General features: G+C 40.2%; 1 protein-coding gene across 2 annotated transcripts in view; it reads left to right on the top strand.

Moving 5' to 3' along the window:
- The window catches only part of LOC105493944 (cyclin B3), an 86,819-nt gene that overhangs the window by 16,366 nt on the left and 43,482 nt on the right, over nucleotides 1–26,971 (top strand). The window contains exons 2-8 of one of the 2 annotated variants that reach the window (XM_011761989.3): nucleotides 5,998–6,071; nucleotides 6,582–6,714; nucleotides 10,056–10,163; nucleotides 14,206–14,336; nucleotides 19,425–22,347; nucleotides 23,392–23,487; nucleotides 24,710–24,802. In XM_011761989.3, the coding sequence (XP_011760291.2) occupies nucleotides 6,619–6,714; nucleotides 10,056–10,163; nucleotides 14,206–14,336; nucleotides 19,425–22,347; nucleotides 23,392–23,487; nucleotides 24,710–24,802 (3,447 nt within the window). In that variant the 5' untranslated portion in view covers nucleotides 5,998–6,071; nucleotides 6,582–6,618. Of the gene's footprint in view, nucleotides 1–5,997; nucleotides 6,072–6,581; nucleotides 6,715–10,055; nucleotides 10,164–14,205; nucleotides 14,337–19,424; nucleotides 22,348–23,388; nucleotides 23,488–24,709; nucleotides 24,803–26,971 lie in introns of both variants that reach the window. The other variant, XM_011761982.3, reaches the window with a different exon arrangement.

The raw sequence follows: 26,971 nt of genomic DNA, 5'->3' as shown, positions 1-26,971 counted from the left end.
TGTCCCTTATCAGAGCTTGAGCACTGTGCTGGGAGATCCGCTGCTCACTTCAGAGCCAGCAGGCAGGAACGTTTAAGTCTGCTGAAGCTGTACCCACAGCTGCCACTTCCCCCAGGTGCTCTGTCCCAGGGAGATGGGAGTTTTATATATAAGTCCATGTCTGGGGCTGCTGCCTTTTTTTCAGAGATGCCCTACCCAGAGAGGAGGAATCTAGAGAGCTTGTTCTACATTTTGGGAAGTATTCTTTTGTCATTTGTATTGTCAATTTTTTTTTCCCCATTTGTTGTTAGGTTTTTTTTTTAACCTTGCTTTGCTGTTTGTTGTGCCAAACATGAATTTTTAAATTTTTAGCTACTAACAATTTATCATCCTGTTTTGAAAGTTTTTTTCCTTCTGCACAATTATAAAAATGTTCTTTTATAGTTTGTCTGGTATTTTCATGGTTCCATTTTAAATTCAAATCTTGGATCCATCTGTAATATATTTTCATGTAAAAGTAAGGTACATTTTAATAGATCTTTTCTATTACACTTTAATACAGAGGTATAGGGAGGAGAAAGGAGAGTTTATGAGAATGTTGTATACCTGGGACGAGTGAAATATTGACAAATTGTGGAGTCGAAGGGCTGTCTTCTCTTTTCTCAGTGTCTTCTCAGGATGGTACCCAAAGAAAAGTTTACGTCAACTGCAGGTATGCCAGCTAAGGGAAAAATACGTTTAAAAATTTTTGGAAAAATCACAACTTTTACTCAATAAGTTTTTGTTGTTGATGTGAAAAGCTGGGAAAAAATAACATAAATGAAATTGCTTGTTTTGTGATTTTTGTGTTGCTGTTGTTTTGGTGGATAGACCTTTTCCTCTCATGACTAAAGACTTACGGTGACTTGTGTCAATGCTACATTTCCTTTATGTGCATCCCAGTGAGATACTTGTCTACAATGATGACCTTTACAAGAAGATACTCATTTACTTAGTGAACAAATATTTTTCAGTTATCTATCAAGGAGGCAAATATGGGGTGGTGGTTATGTTTGTTCTCTGGAATCAGACGGCCTGTGTTTAAATTCCAATCTGATCACTTACTAGCTGTGTGATCTTGAGAAAGTTACTAAACTTTTCCATGTCTCAGGATCCTCATCAGCAAATGGGGATATTAATACCTTATAGGATTTTTGTGAATGTTAGAACAGTTTCTAACATATAGTAAATAATTTATAAACGTGAGCTTTTGTTAATGCTCACTACTGAAGATAGAGCACAACATGTATGGTCCTACTCTTTATGAACTTTGCATTCTTGAGAAATTAAAAATTACAAATAGCAGTATTACTCTTTAAAAAGTTAAGGGGCTGAGTATAATGGAGTGGGAGAAGAATCCTTTAAATAACATGGGCAGGGAAGGCCTCTCTGAAGAGGGGCATTTAAGCTGAGACTTGATCCTTGAGAAAAAACTTGCAATTTTAAAAATAGAGGGAAGAATGTTCCAGGCTGGGGGAACATCTTGTACAAAAATACCAGGTAGAGAGAGTTTGGTAAGTTCAAATATTTGAAAGAAGACTATTATGGTTGGAGAGCAGGGAATGGGAAATGCAGTCTATGAAATGAGGTTGATGAGGTAGGCAGGACCTTGTAGACCAGGGTAGGTAGTTAGGATTTTTATTTTAAATTCTGTGGGAAATTACTGAAGAAGGGAGGGACACAATACCACTTTTCTTTTTTTAAAAAGATCACTCTTGTTGTTGTGTTATATTTGTATCAGAGAAAGGTAAATTTTGGAAATGGGAGAAACAGCTTTGAGGCTCTTGACAGTGAGCCAAATGAGAGCCTAGGTGGCAGTGGAGATGGAGAGATGTTGATGGATATAGATATATTTTGAGGTCAAATCAACAAAGGTGATGGAAAAAAGTTAGAATCATAGATGATACCCAGCTTTCTGGCTTGAATAACAGGTTTGATGTGGTATCAATTTCTGAAATGGGGGATACTGAGAAAAGGATCAGGTTTGGGGAGGGGCTTGACAATTCAGAGTTCTATTGTGAACATATTGAATTTGAGTTGTCTATTAGACATCCAAGTGGAGATGTGGAGTAGTAATTTGGATTCATGAACGTGGAGTTTAGGGCCAGCTTTTAGATAATATTTAAAGTCATGTATCTGGATGAGATAACCCAGGGAGATTAAAAAGAGAAGAGGGCCTGGGATCATACATATAGAATATATATATATATTCTAGTTCCTGGCACAAAGCAGGTGATCAATAAATATTTGTTAAACAATTGAACTAATGTATGAATGAAATGAATGAGACATTGAGCTATTAGCAAACTACAATTTTGTCATGTGTAAAATGGCAATAATACGAGTATCTGGTTTTTGGACAGGATTTAAAGCAATAAAAAATTTTATAGCAGGTAGCACATGCTGAATTAACTTAACTACTATTAGCTCTCTGCACTTCAGGTGCTCATTCATAAAATAGGGGCAGTAACTTCTGCCTTGCTTCCTTCACAAGGCTATTTGTGAAGCCTGCAGGAGTTAAGGCTTGACTCTATAAGTGGTTATTAATATTAATGTTTTAATAGGCCTGTGCCTGCATTATACACCTGCTCTGCTCTTCCCATCCTCTGGCAAGATTATTTAAATGAAAACACGTCGTTTATTTTATTTTATTTTATTTTATTTTATTTTTTTGAGACAGGGTCTTAGTCTGTCACTCAGGCTGGAGTGCAGTGGCACAATCATTGCTCACTGCAACCTCTGCCTCCCGGGCTCAAGTGATCCTACCACCTCAGCCTTCCAAGTGGCTGGGACTATAGGCACACGCCACTATGCCCTTACTAATTTTTTATCTTTCATAGAGACGGGGTTTTTCCATGTTGCACAGGCTCATCTCCAACTCCTGTGCTCAAGCGATCCGCCCCAACTCGCTCTCCCAAAGAGCTGGGAGTACAGGAGTAGGCCACCGCTCCTGGCCAAAAACCCTTCTTTAAAGAAACCCGATACTCCCTGCGTGTCAGCCCAGCCTGGTCCAACCAATTATACTAGAAACAACACCCTACTGCGAGGTCCCCAGTGACAGAGTTCGATTTTTTTTTTTTTTTAAACTACCCAGCTCCACCCCTTCCTGTTAGGCTTTCGCGTGTTGCAGCTGTGCACGCTGATTGGTCCTCTGCTGGCCAATCACCACTGCACTTAGTGACGACTGTAGTTTTCAAAATCCCAACTGGGCTGGTGGAGGGGCGCAGGAGCCAGGTTGAGAGGAACTCGAGCCGCTATAGTAAGGAGCTCAGTTCATTTCCCTGGCCTCTCCTGGTCCAGGGGTGCGTCCATGGTCTTTGCTGTCTGTCCTCAATCTCGGTGTGAGGTAGGCGCCTTTGGGCAAGTACTGCTGGCTCCAGTGTCCGGCTCTGTCGCCTACCAGTGGGTCCTTGGGCATCACTCCAGCCCCTTGCTGAATTCTGTTACTGGGATGCGCGGTGTTCCTGTAAGGAAACTTTTCAATCTCCTGTCGATCAGCAGCCTGTGGAGTGAGCCCTGTACAAGGTTGGGCAGGGGGAGTGTTTGTTAAGGAGTGAGATGGCAAAGCAAACAAGACTGGGTCCCAGCTTTTAGATGGAGCAATTAGTACACGTGCCTGAATCAGAGTACTTTTACAAAACGTCTTTTCACAAGTGAAAGTGTGCAGGATTAATTTCATCTACAAGTGTAGAGGGATCAGACATATTTAAGTCATAGAATGCTCCTTGCAGGATGTCTTTTGAGCTACAGGTTGAAGGACATGAAGGGAGGATGGACACATGTGTCCTCACTCTATTGCTAACCCTTTATCTTCACTGGCTCTTTTCTGTTCCCACCTGCAACCCCCTTCAGCTTTGGCTTTCTCACCACCCTCTGCTACGGCCCACTTAGAATCGTAGAAGATCAGAGGTAGAAGGGACCCTAGAACAGCGGGGCTTAAATCTTAACGTGCATAGAAATCACCTGGGGACATTGTTAATTTGCAGATTTTTATTTGATAGGTCTAGTTTGGGCCCTGAGGTTTTAAATTGCTAACAAATTTCCAGGTGATGCTAATGTTGCTTGTCCATTGACCACACTGAATAGCGAGGAGGCTCTAGTTCCACTGCTTCGTTTTATTGGGTGGGAAAACTAGGGCCCAGAGAGGGAAAGGGACTTGCCTCTTTGCCACTTGCCACTTGCCTCAGTGTCACCCAGCCAACTAAGAGCAGGGCCAGAACTAGACCTTAGCCATCCTTCCCAGCCCAGTGCTGCTTTATTGACACAGTGCTGTGTTCTCTCCCCAGAGCCTTGCTGTCTGTAACCTGTCTTTATATAAAAAATGAAGTTGCTACTACTTCCTGTAGACTATTTTGATCAGCTTAGCCCTGCTGCCCCTGTGTTGGTTTCAGCACCAGCCCTGGGAGGTCCAGTGGAGTCTGCAACACTTGCCAGTGTGTATATAGGGGACATGGAAAGTCTGAAAAGGGGAAAGGATTCTAATTTTCTTGCCCAAGGCTCAGGGTTCTGTAGGTGGCAGAAGTTGAGAGTGTTCTGCAGAGAGTGTCCTTTTATGAAAGGATCTTTTTGATGATGTCAATCCCTTCTCCTCCCCTTCCCCCTGGGAAAATTAGTTTACCCAAGTCAGTGCGTCTTTCCCTCAATGCAAATGATTAGTGTTCAGGATAATAAATGGGGTATATGACCATCATTTAAGTAACCTTATTTTCTCTGAGATTTAGTTAACCTGTATGTTATCAACTGAGAGTTTTCTAGCCTGTGGACTCCATATTTCTTTTTCCTTTTTAAAGGTAAAGGTTTCAGAGTGTGAGTCTTTGGTTGTCCATTAAAAAAAAAAATTATGAGGTGTAAATAATAGTAGTGGAGTAAGTGATTTTCATACAGTGCAGTTAAGGGTGGGTGCACCCAATTTAACTTTATTGCTGCTTGGCTGAGGTTTGAGGAATGAGATGGAATATAGGTTTGGATTTGATAGAAGAGGGGAGTAAGACAGCATTTATTAAATGCCTGCCATGTATCAGGTTTCGTACATGTAAATTTGCATTTGAGCCACACAAGTCCTCTGCAAGTAAGTGGTGTTATAGCTGTTTTGAAAATGAGGAAACTGAGGCTCAGAAATGCTAACTTGTTTGGCTTAGAAGTCCAGTTATTCAGACTCCAAGACCTGTGCTCATTCTACCTCCTCACACTATGGCCTTTCACTGTTTTGGAATGTTTTTGAGTGTGATCAAAGAGACTTCATGGTATTTTAGAAATTGCCCTGGAAAAAGCTGGGCAGTCTATGCTCCTTAATAGTTTGTCCTGGTAGTAAGTTACTTAATTCATCTGAGACTGTAAAATAGAATTGTACCTGCCTTGCTTAGCCTCATGGTTTTGTTGTGAGAATCAACTGAGGTAATATATGTGAATGCATATACTTATACTGGCTTTTCCTCACCTACAAAATGTTTCATCCTTCTCCATCCAAAACAAAACCCAAGTCAGCCTTTCCCCTTTCTTAAACTTTCCCCTCAAGCTGCAGAATTTTCTGTTTCCTTTTCTTACCAACCTGGCCCCAGCCTAGCTTTTCAGCCTCATTCTAACCCCTCCCCAACATGTTATTTACGCTCCCTACTCCAGACAGCTAGGACATCCCTGAACTCTGTATGTTCATGCCTTTACCTGGTCTCAGGCTTTCTTTGCCTGGAAACCTCCCAGTCAACTTGGGAACCTGTTTGTCATTTTAAGTCCTGATCACATGTTACTTCCTTTGTGAAGCCTTCCTCCAGCCCCTGTCCCCAACAAGATTACTGACTTTCCATTATGTTTCTATAGCACTTAGTTTGTGCTGCTATAATAAAGTGCCATGGACTGGGTGGCATTAGTTCTCACAGTTCTGGAGACTGGGAATCCAAGATCAAGTTCTTATGTCAAGTGGTTTTTTAGTAAGTTAGTTTATTTTGCTATAATCTCATCTTTTGAATTTTTTGTTCCTTCCAGGTGTCTGGAACTGGATTACAGTTTCTTCTGTTGAATGCAGTCTTTGAATGCTGCCTGGCCTATCGCGAATACATGTGTGTGCAGTTATTGTTTTCTCTGTAGGGTCATAATTGCTCTGTCAGGACCCCATGCCTTTTAAAGAACATTAGCTCTACCAGCTTGCCTCCATACTATATGAGCCGTCATGTTCTTCATTGTTTTCAATGCAAAACTCCTATGTAATTTGTTCCCAGTGCTGCTAGGCCTAAACTAGGGGCTAGACAACATCCCAGTGTTCACAGAGGATGGTAGGCACAGTGCTCGGCTTTTTACATAAAGTATCTCATTTAATTTGAAAACACCCTGCAGAGGTAGGTATACTTATCTCCATTTTACAGATAAGGTAACTGAAGTCCAGAGATTTTAAGTCAGTCACTTGCCTGAGGTTAATTGTGATAAAACCAAGATTTTAATCCAGATCTGCCCAACATCAAAGTCTGTTTTCTCCTAGGGATGCTATAGATAGACTGAGTTTTCTCAAGAATTTTCAGAGAATTCATGGTGTTTCTGGTGAATGGTGTTAAAGAGCCTCTTTCTAATTGCAGCCCTGCCTTGGACAAGACACAGCTGAATCTGTAAGAGATGCTACTGCCACTACCACCCCAGAGCTCCAAACCTGAGCCTACGAAATCTCAGTCCAGCAAAATTGTGCCCAGCCATCATGACCAGTCTGAAAAGGTTAGAGCAAGCTGTATTCCCTGACAATATCTTTGGTAGTTTCTTCCTGTGTTGGCTCAGTACCTATCCTCACCTGTGAGTCTTTTGAAATATGTCTGGTTTAACCTGAGAAAATGGGGAGGGGTGGCAGCCCTTGTAGTTGGAGAATGCCAGCAAATGAGAACTTTGGACTCTTCTTTCTCATAAATGCAGGGCTCGAATGAAGGCCACCCTCCATAACCCTCAAAACTGAACAACACTCAGTCCTCATTAATGATCATGTCTATGTCCTTACTTTCTCTGAGAAGCTCCAAGCACCTTGCTGAAAGACTGGTACATTCTGGGGAGAGTATGAAGATTATATCAGCACATTTATTATTATGCTTTTTATAGCTATTAAATTTGAAGAATGGGTATATTTTGACTCTGCTGTTTTGACTTTATTGATAGTTTGATGTTCTAACCTTAGGATATTCTGTGTTCATCATCATACATATTTTAATCAGAATTATACTAGCACTGATGAATTGGCATCAAGAGAGTATTTCCTGGAGCAAAACATCATTAGGTGAATTTAATTTCCTTGATTGGTTTTCTCTGAGCACAGATAAACATTTTCTAATCTTGTTTATTTTACTAAAATGATTTTCACAGAGGTGCCAAATTTTTTCCTATGTAAATTTTTCAAGAAAGATTTGATATATTGATTAGATTTTTGTCGACATCAAATTTTCGGATTAGTGTTCTGCCATTGTAACTTTCCTTTAGTGGCAATTAGTTTTCCAAAACCAACTTTCTTGGAGTACATTTTGCAAATCTAAGTTTTATTGAGTTCAGTTTCAGCTGTAATTTTATTTTGGGTCAATTATTTCTACCAGTAATATTAAATAGGAGTTGGATAACAGTTTATTTCTTAGCTAATTTCCGAGAAAATAATGTTTCATTTTTGGCTAATTTCTAGTAGGGTTATTTATCATCAGCTAGATGAAAGGCTAATAGCTTGCTTATGTCTTGGCTTAATCAGTTAGAAAATGGAAGTAATTTTTCTCAGCTTTTTTTGTTTTGTTTTGAGATGGAGTCTTGCTCAGTCGCCCAGGCTGGAGTGCAGTGGCACGATCTCGGCTCACTGCAACCGCCACCTCCTGGGTTTAAGCAATTCCCTGCCTCAGTGTCCTGAGTAGCTGGGATTATAGGTGCCTGCCACCATGCCTGGCTTATTTTTGTATTTTTAGTAGAGACAGGGTTTCACCATCTTGGCCACGCTGGTCTTGAACTCCTGACCTCGTGATCCACCCTCCTTGGCCTCCCAAAGTGCTGGGATTGGGATTACAGGCCTGAGCCACTATGCTTGGCCCTCAGCTCGTATTTTTTTTGTTTTTGTTTTTGTTTTTGAGTTGGAGTCTTACTCTGTCACTAGGCTGGAGTGCAGTGACATGGTCTCGGCTCACTGCAACCTCTGCCTCCTGGGTTCAAGCAATTCTCCTGCCTCAGCCTCCCGAGTAGCTGGGACTACAGGCATGCGCCACCATGCCCAGCTAATTTTTATATTTTTAGTAGAGACGGGGTTTCCCCATGTTGGCCAGAATGGCCTCAATCTCTTGACCTCATGTTCGCCTGCCTCAGCCTCCCAAAGTGCTGGGATTACAGGTGTGAGCCATCGCGTCCAGCCTCAGCTCTTTTAAGATTGCTCTCTGTGCTGGAGTGGTTTATTGTGTCATGAATCCAATTCTGATAACTCACTGTGCCGTGTATTAACTGTTAATGGTACAGCTGGAGAACAGAGCAAATGGTCTGATCCCAGTGTCCTGCTTCACATTACAACAACTCTCTGATATAAGTAGGGAAGGTTTGTTCTCAGAATTTCATAAGGGCAGTCTGAGACTTAGGAGATTTTTACCACGTAAAGCTCTTAGAGGGTAGAAGACTCCTATAGTGTGATTTGCCCTAACCTCTAACCCTATAGAGATGGTCTTACTCATTTGGGAATGGGTTAAGGCAAGCACAGATACAGAATATGTGGAAAGAAAGCCCCTTCTGCTTCAAAATATTCATCCCCCTTCCCTTCCCCAGCCCCTCCTTTATGTATACTAATAATCAGAGATTAATCTGGATTACTAAACTTTTTTTCTTAATATAAAATTTTCCTTTGCGGTTTACAATCATATCAGACTTCGTTATTTTAAATACTATTTCTGCCCATTTACAGTTCATACAAACTTTTAAAAAACATGTGTTGTCTTATTTAATCTTCAAGGACTGTAAGGCAAGTTATCCAGTTTTACTGATAAGAAAACTGAGGCTCAGAGATTAAGTGACTGGTCCAAGGTCAACAGTTAGTAAAGAACTGATCCTGGAGCAGTATATAGATGTGTGTGCTATTATCCTTAGTGGTAATGTCTTTTAAAATGTGTCCCCAACCTCTGGGCCATAGACCGGTACTAGTCTGTGGCCTGCTAGGAACTCAACCATACAGCAGGAGGTGAGCAGTGAGTGAGCAAAGCTTCATCTGTATTTCTAGCCATTCCCCATCACTCATATTACTTCCTGAGCTCCACCTCCTGTCACATCAGCAGGGGCATTAGATTCTCATAGAAGCATGAACCCTGTTGTGAACTGCGCATGTGAGGGATCAAGGTTGTGTACTCCTTATGAGAATCTAATGCCTTATGATCTGTCACTGTCTCCCATTTCCCCCAGATGGGACTATCTAGTTGCAGGAAAACAAGCTCAGGGCTCCCACTGATTCTACATTATGGCGAGTTGTATAATTATTTCATTATATATTACAATGTAATAATAAATATGCACCATAAATGTAATGTGCTTGAATCATCCCAAAACCAGCCCACCCCAGTGTCCGTGGGAAATTTGTCTTCCATGAAACCGGTCCCTGGTGCCAAAAAGGTTGGGGACTGCTGTTTTAAAAGCTACTTAACATAAGAGACACGTAGATATTTGTTAAATTATTAAAGTGATCTACCTGAAAGCATCTATATTAAAGGAATGACTAGGAATGGTAGGGGTGGTAGTGGCCCACCTTGGATAGGATAACCATAAGTATGAGAGAAGTAAGAGGAAAAATGAGCTTTACTGAGCTACATTTTGCTCATTTTGTGAGTTACACTGAAGGTCATCTTGCCTCTTCATAGACTTACCCATTATCAATGTCTACCACCTTTAGGGACTTAATAAACAGCTCTGAGTGCCAGAATTTCCTTTTGTTACAGTTTATTGGGGGTTATTATATGCATCCCCAGTTACTTTGAGATTCTGGAGTTCCCCTGAGCCCTAAAGAGGACCCAGAGTCCCTGAAGAGACTATTCACAATTGGATATACTCATTTACCTCTTTTACTTTTTTAGACAGGGGAGAATTGCCAAATGAAGATATCTCCATCTTCACTTCAGGAGTCTCCATCTTCACTTCAGGGAGCACTCAAAAAGAGATCAGCTTTTGAAGATCTCACTAATGTGAGTATGCTAGTCCAATCCTTTGCTATGGTTTTGCATAAGGCTTAGACACCCTCTTTCTTGAGGGACCTTTCCACTTTACCAGACCCTCTCGGGAATGTCGACAGCAAATTTTATTTGGGATCAATGACCCAGTTTCAGAAACTGCAGGGGCTCTGCTCCTGGCACATACCATCTGGAGCAATTGGTGGAGTTCTCGGGAAGCAGCAGACAGTGATTATCAGATATGAAATTGCAGATAACTATGAGAACTATGGAACTGCATTTAGATGAAGTCCAGAGGTGACTGCCCAGGCCCTCGAGGTAAGTATTTCGGTGGAATCATTGTAGTCTAGTGCAGTGTTTATCAATTCACACAGGACAATTTTTCTGTTGTGCAGGACTGATCTCAGCTAGCATCCCTGGTCCTCAGGCATTAAATTCCACCAGCAGCCCAGTCATAGTGAGAATCAAAAATGCCTCCAGATATACAGAACTGTTGAGAACCACAGTTCCATGATCCAGTCTTTAACTATGAGGATCTAGAAATTCAATTTTGGCTAGAATTCTTTCAAGTAACCTCCCTTCTGGTGTTACTAAGGTGCCAGTAAAAATCAGAATTAATAGAATGTTGTTAAATGAATATAGAATCAAGCCAAAGGCAATCTTTGTCTTAAAAAATAATAATAACTGATATACCTACTGGGTGCTTACCATACGTCAGGCACTATGCTAAGCATGTTATCCTGTATTAGCTCACTTAATCCTCATGTAATCCTATGAGGTAGATACTATAATCTCTTCTTGATAGATGAGGACTTTGCCAATGTTGGTTTTGAAGTCTGTGTTATCTAGGCTATAGATAATCCTGGTGAACTATTCTTGCCCTGCATTATATAGTGTACTTATGTAGCTACCAGAATACTTATATCTACTAAATAGTGTTTTACTCCCTTGGGCATAATTGGATAGGCATTGGCAAAGTTCTTTCCTTTAGATCCCTGCCCTTTAGATTCTGTATGACCACCTTTCTGCAAATACAGTCTCTTCCCTATACAGATTACAACATAGTTTTTTTAAGTTATAACTTTCTGCATAATTTCAGACCTACTATCAATTGGTAGAAAGAGCCCCTTCCCACACACACACACTTGTAAGGTTAGATTCATCTCCTGACTTATTTAACCATGGATGCGGAATTTGGCTGAAATAAGGTAGCCATGAATCAGGAGCAGATGCAGCCTATCTTAGTGTAACTTCCCTTGGTCCCTCCAAGTCCCTGACGGGGGTACAGTGACAATAATGCAAGGGAAGTGTCTTAGTCCATATGGGCAATTATCACAAAACACCTTAGACTGGGTAACTTATAAACAACAAAAAGTTATTGCTCACAGTTCTGGAGGCTGAAAAGTCCAAGATCATGGTGCTGGCAGATTTGCTATCTGGTGAGGGCCCATTCCTCATGGATGACATCTTTTGCCTGTGCCCTCACATGGTGGAAGAGGCAAACAAGCTTCCTCGGGCCTCTTTTATAAGGGCACTAATCCCATTCACAAGGGCTGTGCTCTCAAGACTTAATCACCTCTCAAAATGCCTATCTCTTAATAGCATCACATTGGAGATTAGGTTTCAACATAATGAATTTCAAAGGGACACAAGTATTCAGATCACAGCAGTAAAGTATCACAGCATATGAGAAACTTTCTTGTGACATCTGAGTCCCTTTTTCATGAGTTTATCTTACCATTCAGAAAGAACAGACATACATGAACTGTATCAATAATGGGAAATCCATGCAGATATCTAGGACCCTCCTGATTCTCCAACTGAATTGAGCATCCATTTGGCCATATTTGCATGGGGCTAGGGGGCAGGGGAGCAAGGCATCATTAGCAGAGTTTCTGCCTCTAGCTCTCTAGCTGCTCAGAAAGCCCATTTCCCTTTTGCACTCAAGTTCTGAAGATTTACCTTGGTTACCTTGAATGGTCTTTGGTGCCTTCCAGAGACAGTTCCATCATTACAATGTACCTAAGCCATTCCTAAGGTTGGGCATTACTGCAGATATCCGAACTCATCTATTTGACAGTTGAGGGCTCCTTTCGCTCTGGGTTTTGGAGGTTCCCTATATGATAATTTGCTTCTTAACAGTCAGTATTATTAGGTCTCCATGTCTTCATCCCTGTGTTCTTCTCAACATTTGCCACAGTGAGATCCTGGCCTGCCAAAAAGAGTTAATCTGTTTTAATTAGTTAATCTGCTGTGAGTTTTTATTTTCCTCTCCCTTATCATTTCTAGCATGGGAAGGACTTGTGATATTTAAGAGCTGGTGCTAAGCCAGTAGACAGGGAGATAGGGCCTATATCCATGTTTGCCTAAATGGTTTTGTGTAGGTAGGACTTTTGTTTATTTATATATGTTATTTTATTTCATTTTATTTTATTTTATTTTTTGAGATAAAGTCTTGCTCTTTTGCCCAAGCTGGCATGATCACAGCTCACTGCAGCCTTAGCCTCCTAAATAGCTGGGACTACAGGTGCTCACCACCATGCCCAGCTAATTTGTGTATTCTTTCTGTAGAGATGGGATTTTTCCATATTGCCCAGGCTGGTCTTGAACTCCTGGGCTCAAGCAATCCTCCTGCCTCTATTTGAGATCTTTCTAGCTTTTTGATGTGGGCATTTAGTATTTGTATACACATATACCTATTTAGGAAATCATGAATTCATGCAACTTCAATTTCAATACATAAAATTCTTTCTTGGGTTCACTAATCCTTATTTGTATGTTCTATAATGAGAACCCTGGCTCCTAAGAACATCAACACATTTATTTAATACTGTAATACAGCTAAAAGAGTTTCAAAATGGCTTCATCCAAACCACTGTAATAAACAAACCTACTAAAAAGAGTTCCAGATTTATTAGCAATATCTACACCCCCCTGCAGAGCTATCCTAATTGAGGATGTATACTTTGAAGGTGGCAGTCAAATACTATTTATAAGTGACTTGGATTGGTTATTTCTGATCTTTTCTTGTGCTTTCTAAAAAGAAAGGAAAAATCATTTAACATAGTTATGGTACTTATTTGAAATATAATTAGGTTCATTTGTGTCATTTAATTTTTTAATTTAAAAAAATTTTTTGAGACAAGGTCTTGCTCTGTTGCCCAATCTGGAGTACAGTAGCGTGATCGAAGCTCAATGCAGTTTCAACCTCCCAGACTCAAGCAGTCTTCTTACCTCGTTCCCCACAAGTGGCTGGGACCATAGGCATGTGCCCCGACACCGAGCTATATTTTTTTTATTATTATTTTGTGGTAACAGGGTCTCCCTATGTTGCCCAGGTTGGTCTTGAACTACCAGGCTCAAGTGATCCTCCCACCATGGCCTCTCAAAATGCTGGGACTACAGGCAAGAGCCACTGTGACTAGCCTGTTTGTTTCATTTTAAAGACATAACTTTAAGTGTATTTTTACTGACATTATTAACAGTCCCATGATCTTTCCTACTGTTAAAAGTGTTAGTCAGGATTAGAGTCTGTATGGAACTCCCCAAAGCCATGTGTTAAATGAATGCCACTTAGTGAGATGGGATAGATATATCACAGGTAGTATTGTGTTAGAGGTGTATCCTGAAGAGGCACACCCAGACAGCAAAGTCAATCATACTGCCTTTTTTCCCCTCTGAAAATCTTATGAGGTCAAAGTGGAGTATGATGTTAACACAGCATCTTTTCAGTTGTGGGCCAGCTAGTAGGCCTGGCATAGAGCACAGAACTACATCCTGTATCTCTTAGAAACACATAGGGCTGCTAGTTAGCCAACACATACCAGTACTGCCGCACTGGTTGTTTGATGCTAGCTTCCACTGTGATTGGTTGGCCCAGTGCCATACTGGTTGTGAGATGTTTGGATTATCACTCCTGGGAACACCCAACCAACTTATGTGGATCAGGACTTTCCTATGAGAGCCACCTATTAGGTAATTTGTGGTTTTCTTCATTTTCCTGCCTCCTCCTTCCCCCGTCCCGCACCCATTTTTTTTTTTTTTTTTTTTTTTGCAGGCTTCTCAATGTCAACCTGTCCAGCCCAAGAAAGAAGCCAATAAAGAGTTTGTAAAAGATGTTTCTAAGAAGATAAGCAGGAGTACACGTGCTCTTGGATTGGCCAAAAAGAATAAGCGGAATCTAAAATGGTGAGTGAGAGGGGACTCAGATGGCATTATTTTAGATGGTAGAGTATGTGACATCCTTTTGTCCCCATTGAGAACATATTTAGCAAGCCACAATGGTGACTACCACATTAACCCTGGGTGCTGAGGTGGGCTCAGCTGTGGTTGCTGAAGTGTTATAGGCCTCTTCTGTTTCTCCTCTTTCATTATGTGTGTGCATAATGAAAGAGCTGTTGTCATTGGAAAATTTACCAAAAGACTTCGTGCTCGTTTTTTCCTGTCTTCTAGTAATTCAGTACCTGTTTGAGCTAGTCTGTGCTTTATAGTGTGGAGACAACTTAACTTTTCAGGGATTCTCAGCAGCTGACTGGTAGCTTGCCAGTCTGCTTATTCCATTAGAAGCTTTAGGGGAGGTTTGTACCTTGTTACTGGAGATAAATTACTATCTCCCTAGAGCAAAAACATGTGTTTTTCAGCTGTTACAGGTACCGGTCACAGGTTCTACAAGTACAGATGCACATTCCCATTTAGGACTGAAAAAAGAATTTACCTCTAGGAAGACTGTTATTGAAAGATGACTTAGATAGTGGAATGAGACCTTTCTATATCCCCTCCTCATTCCAGTGAGAATTATTCTTCAGGGACTGACTAATCTACATCTGAATAGATTAGATAGATGCCTATTACCTATTACCGGGCTAAAGTCAATTATACTGCCTTTTTTCCCCTCTGAAAATCTTACGAGGTCAAGGTGTAGTGATATTAACACAACATCTTTTCAGTTATTTGCTAGCCAGAAGGCCTGGCATAGAGCACAGAACTACATCCTTTGTCTCTTGGAAACATGTAGGGCTGCTATTTAGCCAACACATACCAGTACTATTGTACCGGTTGTTTGATGCTAGCTTCCACTGTGATTGGTTGGCGCAGTGCCATACTGGTTGTAAGATGTTTGGATTATCACTCCTGGGAACACCAAAGGGTAAGCTAAAAAGACTGAGTAACTCTAGAAAATAACATGCACAGTCCACAGGATATTTTGCTAATTACCCAGCAGAAAGAAGATTAGCATTTAGCTTTACTTGGTTTCCTGCTAAAATGGAATTCTGGAGTTTGCATGCATATTTTGACCTTAATTCTCTGCATTATTTTGAGTTTCTTTTATCATTCTGACTTTAGCAGGGTAATCCTCACAAATGCCGTAAACATTCTTCTCTTCACTCAGGGTTCAGTGGAAAGGACCCTAATAATAGTAGGAAAACTAGTAATAGCTGCCATTTATTGAGAGCTCACTGTAATCACACAAGTATAATCATTAAGTCTTTTTTTTTTTGTAACAGCTTTATTGAGATATAATTTGCATACCATACAGTTCACCCATTTAAAGTATACAATTCAATGGTATTTAGTATAGTCACAGTTATACAGCCATCACAATCAATTTTTGGACATTTTCATTAACTCCAAAGAAACCCTGTACCTTTGGTTATCATCTCTCAATACCCCCAACCTGCCCAGCTTTGGGCAACCGCTAATCTACTTTCTGTCTCTATATAGATTTCCCTATTCTGGATGTTTCATATAAATGGAGTTAGACAATGTGTGGTCTTTTGTGTCTAGCTTCTTTCACTTAGCATGTTTTTGAGGTTATCCATGTCATAGCAGGTTATTAGTACTTCATTTCTTTTTATTGCCAAGTAATATTTCATTGCATATATACAACACATTTGGTTTACCCATCCATCAGTTGATAGATATTTCTATTTGTTCTACCTTTTGGTTATTGTGAATAGTTCTGCTATGAACATTTGTGTATACCTTTTTGTTTGAACACTTGTTTTCAGTTCTTTTATGTATATACTTAGGAGTGTGGTTGCTGGGTCATATGGTAATTCTGTGCTCCATGCATTGAGGAACTGCCAAACTGTATTCCATAGTGGCTACACCATTTTACATTTCCTCCAGTAGTGTATTTACTTGAGGAAATGTAAAATGGTATAACCACTGTGCAATGGTGGCAGTGTTTTGTTTTTGTTTTTGTTTTTCCTTGAGACAGAGTCTCACTCGTGTCACCCAGGCTGGAGTGCAATGGCGTGATCTCGGCTCACTGCAAACTCTGCCTCCTGGGTTCAAGCAATTCTCGTACCTCAGCCTCCCAAGTAGCTGGGATTACAGGCGCCCACCACCACACCTGGCTAGTTTTTGTATTTTTAGTAGAGATGGGGTTTCATCATGTTGGCCAGGCTAGTCTCAAACTCCTGACCTCAGATATTCCGCCTGCCTCGGCCTCCCAGAGTGCTGGGATTACAGGAGTGAGCCACCATGCACAGCTGACAGTGTTTTTTTTTTTTTTAAATACGTATATGGCCATCGTGGTGGGTGTGAAGTGGCATCTCATTGTGGTTTTTAGGTTTGCATTTCTCTGACTAATGATGTTTAGCATCTTTTATGTGCTTATTGGCTATTTGATACTTCTTTGGAGGAATGTCTGTTTGGATCCTTTGCCCAGTTTTTATGCTTTTATTTCTTAATTTTTAAAATTTTATTTTTAATTGACATATAATAATTGTAAATAGTTACTGGTCTTTGTATTGTTGAGTTGTAAGAGTTCTTTATATATTTTAGATACAAGTCCCTAATCAGATATGAGTTGCAAATATTTTCATCCATTTTTTGCGTTATCTTTTTCACTTTGTTGATGATGTCCTTTGAAGTACACAAATTTTTAATTCTGAAGAAGTCTAATTTATTTTTTCTTTTGTTTATGATTTTGATGTCATACCTAAGAAACCACTGCCAAATCCCAGGTTAAGAAAATTTATACCTGTTTACTTCTAAGAGTTTTAAATTTTTAGCTCTTAACTTAGGGTTTTGATCTATTTTCAGTTAATTTTTTTGGCGGTGTGTATTAGGAGCCTTAACTTCATTGTTTTGAGTGTGGATATCCAGTTTTTCCAGCACTATTTGTTGAGAAAACTAACCTTTCTTAATTGTCTTGGCACCCTTGTGGGAAATCAATTGACCATAAATGTGTTTATATATGGACTCTTAATTTTATTCCATCAATCCATATGCCTCTCATTAACTATCATTATGCCAGTACCATATTGTCTTGATTATTGCAGCTTCATGTTGTGTTTTGAAATTGGGAAGTGTATTTTGGGAGGCCAAGGCGGGCGGATCATGAGGTCAGGAGATCGAGACCATCCTGGCTAACACGGTGAAACCCCGTCTCTACTAAAAAATACAAAAAAATTAGCCGGGCGTGGTAGCGGGCGCCTGTAGTCCCGCCTACTTGGGAGGCTGAGGCAGGAGAATGGCGTGAACCCGGGAGTCGGAGCTTGCAGTGAGCCGAGACTGCGCCACTGCACTCCAGCCTGGATGATAGAGCGAGACTCTGTCTCAAAAAAAAAAAAAAAAAAAAAGAAAAAAAAGAAAGAAATTGGGAAGTGTGACTCCTCCAAACTTTGTTTTTGTTTTTCAAGATTGTTTTGACTATTTTGGGCTCATTGCAATTCTATATAAATTTTAGAATCAGCTTGTCAATTTCTACAAACAAGCTAGCTGGGATTCCTGTATAAATTGCCTTGGATCTGTGGATCAACTTGGGAAGTATTGATATGTTTTTTTTCTTATTTATTTATGAGACAGAGTCTTGCTCTGCCGCCCAGGCTGGAGTGCAGTGGTGCAATCTTGGCTCACTGTAACCTCCACCTCCCAGGTTCAAACGATTCTCATGCCTCAGCCTGCCCGAGTAGCTGGGATTACAGGTGTGCGGCCACCACACCTGGCTTTTTTTTTTTTTTTTTTTTTTTTGTATTTTTGTAGAGACAGGGTTTCACTATGTTGGGCAGGATGGTCTCAAACTCCTGACCTGAAGTGATCTGCCCACCTCAACTTCCCAAAGTGCTGGGATTACAGGCATGAGCTACTGTGCCCAGCCTGACATCTTAGCAATATTAAGTTTTCTAATTCATGAATATGGATATCTATCTATTTAGATATTTAGTTTTTTCAGTGGTTTTTACAGTTTCCAGAGTATAAGTTTTATGTTTATTTTGTTAAATTTATTTCTAAGCATTTTCTTCTTCTTGACACTATTGTAAATGGAATTGTTTACTTAATTTCATTTTCAGATTATTCATTGCAAGTATATAGAAACACATTTGGTTTTTGTATATTGATTTTGTGTCCTGGAATCTTGATGAAGATGTTCATTCTAATAGTTTCTGTGTGTATTCCTTAGGATTTTGTCTGTATAAGATCATGTCATCTGTGAATACAGATAGTTTTACTTTTCCAAACTGGATGCCTTTTATTTAGTTTTCTTGCCTACTTTCCCTGGCTACAACCTCTAGTACAATGTTGAATAGAAGTATCAAGAGTTGGACAGTCTTGTTTTCTCTCTGATCTGAGGGGGAAAGTATCAATCTTTCACCATCAAGTACGATGTCTGAAATTCTCTTTCTTCTTATTCTGATCTTTAGTCTTCCTGTGATTTGGTTTCACTAGATTCATCACTCTAATTGAATATACAATCCTATTCAAAACAAAGCTTTGCATCTGACACATGTGACAAGTTTCTATTTTGAGCTTTTTATTACCTCCATTGGGAAAGCATCTCCTTAATAGCCCAGGGTGAGGGGAATGTAGTTAGATACTACCAATGTTAATTATCAGCCCACCTCTCTCATTAGCCTTCAAACAATGTTAATTTCAACCTGAAGTTTACCAGATGCCTTGGGTTGATAGACAAAGACAAATGCAGCTAGTGAAGGAGACTGATGTATGAACAGATAACTCATACAATGTGATAAGTATTATAATAAAAGCCTTTGTATGTAAGGTAATGAAGCATATATAAGAAAACGTAACATGAATTTCAATGGAAAAATTATAGAAAAGTGTAGGAATCTAGGCCATAGAAACTATACAGTGTACTATTTAAGTTGATTCACCATGGTACCTATTGATTTTGTCCCTCTAATCTGTCTTATGGGGTTGAAGCCTCTTCCCCTTTCATACCTTTAGTAAATATAGCAACAAAAGGAAATGGTAGGTGAGGACTCTAGGAACTAAATTTTTCTTACCCAGACATTGTTTTCTTCACAGGCATAAGCTGGAAGTCACACCAGTAGTAGCCTCTACTACCATGGTACCAAACATTATGGAGAAACCACTCATTCCAGACATATCCACCACCTCCAAAATACCCAACACTGAAGAGGCATCTCTCTTCAGAAAGCCATTAGTTTTAAAAGAGGAACCCACTATTGAGGATAAAACCCTTATCAATAAGTCATTATCTTTAAAGAAGTGCTCAAATCATGGGGACTTGTCCCTGTTGGAAAAGCCACAGCCCCTGCAGGAGGAGAGTGGCAGTGATGATGAGTTTGTTATAGAGCCAATGACTTTTAAGAAGACACATAAAACTGAGGAGGCAGCCATCACCAAGAAGACATTATCCTTAAAGAAGAAGATGTGTGCAAGTCAGGGGAAGCAGTCCTGCCAGGAAGAGTTGTTGGCTTTGCAGGATGTCAATACTGAAGAGGATTTCTTCTTTATGGAGTCAATGAGTTTTAAGAAGTCTAAAACTGAGGAGTCAATCCCAATCCATAAGCTATCATCTTTAAAGAAGAAATGTACCATTTATGGGAAGATGTGCCACTTTAAGAAGCCACCAGTATTGCAGACAACCATCTCCGGAGCGATGTCCTCCATTAAGAAGCCATTGTCCTTTAAGAAGAAGCCTACCAATGAGAAGGCGACCCTTTTCCAAGAGCCATCTGTATTTCAAGAGAAGCGCACCACTGAGCATGAGATGTCCATCTTAAAGGAATCATTGACCTTGCAGAAGACCAACTTTAAAGAGGATTCCCTTGTTAAGGAGCCATTAGTCTTTAAGAAGAAGCCTAGCACTGAGGAGGCAATCATGATGCCATTAATATTAAAGGAGCAGTGCATGACTGAGGGGAAGAGGTCCTGCCTGAAGCCATTAATATTGCAGGCGATCACCTCTGGAGAGAAGTCGCTCATTACAAAGCCATTGTCCATTAAAGAAAAGCCATCTACTGAGAAGGAGTCCTTTGCCGAGGAACCATCTGCATTGCAAGAGAAGCACATCACTCAGGAGGAGGTTTCCATCTTAAAGGAGCCCTCATCCTTGTTAAAGTCTCTAACCGAAGAGTCACTTTTTGATGAGACTTTGGCTTTTACAAAGAAGTGTACCATTGAGGAGGCACCCTCTACCAAGAAGCCTTTAATTTTAAAGAGGAAGCACACCACTCAGGGGACAATGTCCCACTTGAAGAAACCACTAGTATTACAGACCACCTCTGGAGAGAAGTCACTTATTAAGGAGCCACTGTCCTTTAAAGAAGAAAAAGTGTCTTTAAAGAAAAAGTGTACCATACAAGCGATGATGTCCATCTGTCCAGAACTGTTGGACTTTCAGGATATGATTGGTGAAGATAAGAATTCTTTCTTTATGGAGCCAGTGTCATTTAGGAAGAACCCTACAGCTGAGGAGACAGTACTTACCAAGACATCATTGTCTGTACGGAAAAAGAAAATTACTCAGGGGAAGATGTCCCACTTAAAGAAGCCACTGGTCTTGCAGAAGATCATTTCCAAGGAGGAGTCACTCTATAAGAAGCTGTTGCCCTTTACAATGAAATCTACAACTGAAGAAAAGTTCCTCTTCCAGGAACCATCTGCATTGAAAGAGAAGCACACCACCTTGCAGGAAGTGTCCCTCTCAAAAGAGTCATTGGCCATCCAGGAGAAGACTACCACTGAGGAGGAATTCTCTCAGGAACTATTTTCATTGCATGTTAAGCATACCAACAAAAGTGAGTCCCTCTTCCAGAAGGCTTTGGTCTTGCAAGAGAAGACTAATACCAAAGAGGATTCCTTGAAGAAGCTGTTGGCCTTGCAGGAGAAAAGCACCATGGAAGAAGAGTCCTTTATCAATAAGCTATTGGTTCTGAAGAAGGAGCTTTCTGCTGAGGCAGCCACAAACATAGAGATGCAATTATCTTTAAAGGAGCAGTCCACTGCTCAGGGAGAAGCGTTCCTCTTGAAGAAGCAGTTGGCTTTGAATGAGAACACCAGTGAAGAGGAGTTCCTTATTAAGCAGCCACTGGCCTTGGAGGGATATCCCAGCATCGAGGAGGGGGGAACCCTCTTCAAGAAGCTTTTGGCCATGCAAGAGGAGCCCAGCATTAAGAAGGAGGCTGTCCTCAAGGAGCCCACTGTTGACAAAGAAGCTCACTTTAAGGAAACTTTGACCTTGCAGGAGAAGCCCAGCATTGAGCAAGAGGCCCTCTTTAAGCAACACTTGGCTTTGTGGGAGAAGCCCAGCACTGAGAAGGAGGCCATCTTCAAAGAGTCTTTGGACTTGCAGGAGAAGCCCAGCATTGAGAAGGAGACCCTCCTCAAAAAGCCATTAGCCTTGCAGATGTCTACCATCAATGAGGCATTCCTCTTAGAAGATATGATAGCTCTGAATGAGAAACCCACCACTAGGAAGGAGTTGTCCTTCAGGGAGCCATTAGCCTTACTAGAGAGTCCCACCTACAAGGAAGACACCTTTCTCAAAACATTCTTGATTCCCCAAGTTGGAACCAGCCCAAATGTGTCTGGCACTGCCCCTGAATCCATAACAGGCAAGTCCAGCATTGCTACCGTGACCAGCATGGGCAAATCTGGTACCATCAACGAGGCATTCCTCTTCGAAGATATGATAACTCTGAATGAAAAACCCACCACTGGGAAAGAGTTGTCCTTCAAGGAGCCATTGGCCTTACAAAAGAGTCCCCCCTGTAAGGAAGACACCTTTCTGGAAACATTCTTGATCCCCCAAGTTGGAACCAGCCCATATGTATCTAGCACCACCCCTGAATCCATAACAGGCAAGTCCAGCATTGCTACCATGACCAGCGTGGGCAAGTCCAGTACCACCACCGAGTCCAGTGCATGTGAATTTGCTTCTGATAAACCTTTCTCACCACAGGCCAAGGGACCACCAAAGGAGGTATTCATCTCTCTTTCTTCTTAAATTAGATAAAGTGTTCTTTGATATCCTGGACGTGGCTGCTAGCAAAGTGTTTTTTTGTTTTGTTTTTTTTTGTTTTTTTTTTTGTTTTTTGCCTTCCTAAGCAGTTGAGCCATATACAGTAAGTTATTGAGAGTATCCCTCTACCTAGTGAGAGGGTGATATTTCTTGGGTTTACTTCTGGTTTTATTTAATGATACGTGATGCAGAATCATCTCTTCTCACTGTTTATAGCCTGAGGTTACCCATGATATGGAATATATTTCCCAGGTTCTTTGGCATTTTTCTCTTAAATCAAGTTGGCCTTGTAGAATCTCTTGACTTCCTGATTGGCACAGTGATAGATCTAAGCAATCAGAAAGTATTTATTCCAGTAATACCACAAGGGTCTGGACTACTGTGCTGTATACTTGGGCTTTGCAGTAGTGGCCAGGTAATTTCATTCAGGAAATTGCCTTTCTTAATAATTGTAATTTGCATCACAATGGGCTTTGGTTAAAAAAAATGGGCAAAGTTCATAGGAGCATCTCCCAAGAAAGGTGGTCTTTACATTGTAAATTTGAATAATGAAGGGATGGTATTTAGCAAGCAGGAGGAGAAATGTCCTTTTTGTAGCAAAACAACCTGGGTAAAGGTATAGAAGGGAGGAAAAGACTACCAAAATGAATTGGGCCAGATCAAAGCATTGACATAATTAGGGACCTAAGAAGACAGGTAACACAGCTGAAATAATAAAATAAGAATGTCCATCTTGGAGAATCTTGAGCTTACCTATAAAAAGGGTCCCTTGTTCCAAGGGCAGCGAAGGTATATACAACAAAAACTAGGCATTTCTTGATCACTGGACCATATGAGGATTGCACGGCCAAGGAGTACTGTGTTGTGGCCCAACATATACAAGGCTTGAGACACCTTAGCAGAAGAAGACAGTGGAGAGAAAGGACTAATCCTTGATATGTATGTGCTAAGTCTTCCTTGGAATAATTCTCCTCATAATATATCTTTTTGGTGATTTCTAAGCAGATAACCCCATGGGAAGATATTGACGAGGACAGCAGTGATCCAAGTTTCAACCCAATGTATGCCAAGGAAATCTTCAGTTACATGAAGGAGAGAGAGGTATGTAGGTTTCTTGGATTTGGGGGTGGGCAATGATTTCTAGTTTTCGTTTCCTCATCATTCCATCCTTCAGTATGCAAGTTGAAAGGGTTGGTAATAATGATGATAAAAATAATAATAGCAACAACTAACAGTAGCTTTCTGTGAGTTGGATATTATACTAACAGATTTGTAGATATTATCTTAATTCTCTTAGTGACTTCATGATGATAGGCATTATTATCTCCCTCTTATAGATAGAGGAAACTGCCCAGAGTCATGTAAGTGGTATATGGTAGAGCTGGGATATGAGCTAAAATCTGATTACCTTGAAGACCATAATCCTGTACATCTAATTGCTAAGAAGACAGTCTTAGACATAAAAATGGTCAAGTAGTCTCTGAGTGGCTGTTCTTAGAGATCTTTTTCCTTCCCTATGCATGTTTCTGGCATTGTATGCAAAATCGTATTCTTTATTTCATCTCTCCAAACTGGTGAAATTTTATTTCTCCTTTGAAATCTGCCAGTCTCCTTTACCACTAATATTCATCAATTCCAAAGTTTCTTCTATCTCTCTCAACAGAATAGATGGGACCAAGATTATCTACCAAGTAGAATTTTTAGCATGTCATGTATAAGAGGGTGGGTGGATGGAAACCCACCTACAGATCCACCTATCCTCTTTATAGAGAGAGTGCAATTGATTGACTCCAAAGCCCACACTTTTTCTGGCATACCTAAGTAAGGGACATCTTTGTTATAATAAAAGTGTGAGCCTTGGTTCAGCAGTATCAGTTTCACTTGAGATCTTGTTAGAAATGCAGATACCTAGCCCCATTCCAGACCTTCTAAATCAAAATCTGAAGTTTTACATGATCCCCAAGTAGTGCATATGTATGTTAAAGTTTGAGAAGTGCTGTTCTACATAGCATGGTATTGTGCTTTAGATTGAATTGCAAAGAAGGGGCAGAACCTTTTTGGCATTTGTCTACAGCTATAGGTATGTTTCTGCCCTTATTCCCCCTGGATTCTTCAATATCCACTCTGACACTTGAATATCACATGTGTCTATTTCCCAAAGGATAACTGCAACTTGCCTGGAAAAGGATACTTTGATCTGCCCCTATCTAATACCAGTTGAAAATAAGGAGTTAGAACTATGAGGGAGAAGTTAATTGTTAAGTTACAATTTTGAACTACAAGAAGAGTTTATTTATTAACATTTCTTTCTCATCAATGCCAGGAACAGTTTATACTTACAGATTACATGAACAAGCAGATTGAAATCACCAGTGACATGAGGGCCATTCTTGTGGACTGGTTGGTGGAGGTGCAGGTAAGCCTGACAACTCCTGCTTTAAGGAGCTGCTGTTCTCTTTCTCATTCAGGGCTGCCAGGCCAGAAGCATGGTAAAAATGTACTGGGTCTATAGAGTTGAATAAGCTGTGGTTCCTGCCCTCAAGGAGCTCATGATTTAAGAGGCAAGATAAGATATGCCAACAAATTAGTATAATAGAAAGTGGAATATACTAAGTACTCTAAGAGTGTTTCAAATAAAATACTGTGAGAACTAATTGGAAGGAGAGACTTTCTAGAAAAGGCAGTGACGGTATGGTCGTTTTATCATTCTTAAAGTCTTGTAAAAGTATATCTAGTGATTTGGATTGGAGTCGATGACAAAGTCTTTCAAGCTTTGGGTGGAATGGATAATAGGAAGTACAGTGTGGCACAGGACATCGCAGGTAGCTGTTTGTCCAAGGTTAGACATTGAGGGAATACTGCTATGAATACTTAGTTATTATTTTATACTAAGGAAGGAGAGCCCAGAGTAGTACATAGCATATAGTGGGGGTTCAGTAAGTATTTGTTGAATGAATGGAAGTGAGAGAATTGCTATGTAGTTTGCAAGGAAACATACAGCATGGTCAGTCTATGCCCAGCAGTCTTAGTATGTAATTAGGAAGAAAATACAATATAGTTTTATATCCTTTGTTAAATATCAGAGGAGTGGTTCAGGCTCATTTTGGAGTGACAGACCAAGGAATTGTGGTGGACACAGTATATCTGAACATCAGAAAAGCATGAAAATGTCTCTCGTCTTATGAAAATGGTAGAGAACAGTAAATCAGATAAGAGTAAAATTTGGGTAGATCTTAAATAAGTGAAATAGAACCCAAAGATTGCTTATCATTGCCAAGCTGGAAAGAAATTTCTAGTGACTGCCATTGGACTTTATTCTGCTTAACATTCTCATTAGTGATGTAAATGGGAACAGAGAAGATGTATTCATTAAATTCCTGGATGGCATGAAACTAGGAGTAGGGATAGGAAATAAACGGCTTACAGAGAAAAAATATCTCTGCCAGCTGGAATGATGAACTAAATATTTTTTATTTAAAGTTTTTGTTATTGCATAAAAATGTACATTATAGCAAAAAGAAATTATAATTACCTGTGATCCCACAACCCTAAACTGCTGTTCTCATTTGTTTGCATATATTATCTCCCCATCTTAAACAGTGGTTATCCATTAGGGGTGCACCTCAGAATCAGATGCCCAGGTCCTATCCCGGACTTATCCAATCAGAATTGTGGGGATGTGGCCCAGGCACACATATTTTTATAAAGCTCCGCAAGTTATGTTAATGTATACCCTTGAAAGAGAATCTCAGTTCTAGAAAATACCATATTGTTTTCATAACTGTAGTTATATGTAGTACTTTTATAACTCTTTGGGTTTTTTATTTTAAAATAACCAAATAACAAAAATGACTTTTTGGATATACAGTTCCATAAATTTTTTTTTTAAATTTATTTATTATTATTATACTTTAAGTTGTAGGGTACATGTGCATAACGTGCAGGTTTGTTACATATGTATACTTGTGCCATGTTGCTGTGCTGCACCCATCAACTCGTCATTTACATCAGGTATAACTCCCAATGCAATCCCTCCCACCTCCCCCCTCCCCATGATAGGCCCCGGTGTGTGATGTTCCCCTTCCTGAGTCCAAGTGATCTCATTGTTCAGTTCCCACCTATGAGTGAGAACATGCGGTGTTTGGTTTTCTGTTCTTGTGATAGTTTGCTAAGAATGATGGTTTCCAGCTGCATCCATGTCCCTACAAAGGACACAAACTCATCCTTTTTGATGGCTGCATAGTATTCCATGGTGTATATGTGCCACATTTTCTTAATCCAGTCTGTCACTGATGGACATTTGGGTTGATTCCAAGTCTTTGCTATTGTGAATAGTGCTGCAATAAACATACGTGTGCATGTGTCTTTATAGCAGCATAATTTATAATCCTTTGGGTATATACCCAGTAATGGGATGGCTGGGTCATATGGTACATCTAGTTCTAGATCCTTGAGGAATCGCCATACTGTTTTCCATAATGGTTGAACTAGTTTACAATCCCACCAACAGTGTAAAAGTGTTCCTATTTCTCCACATCCTCTCCAGCACCTGTTGTTTCCTGACTTTTTAATGATCGCCATTCTA

Source organism: Macaca nemestrina, chromosome X, assembly GCF_043159975.1.
Source record: "Macaca nemestrina isolate mMacNem1 chromosome X, mMacNem.hap1, whole genome shotgun sequence".
In the NCBI taxonomy this organism is placed as follows: Eukaryota; Metazoa; Chordata; class Mammalia; order Primates; family Cercopithecidae; genus Macaca; species Macaca nemestrina.
This window is presented reverse-complemented; position numbering and strand designations above follow the sequence as displayed.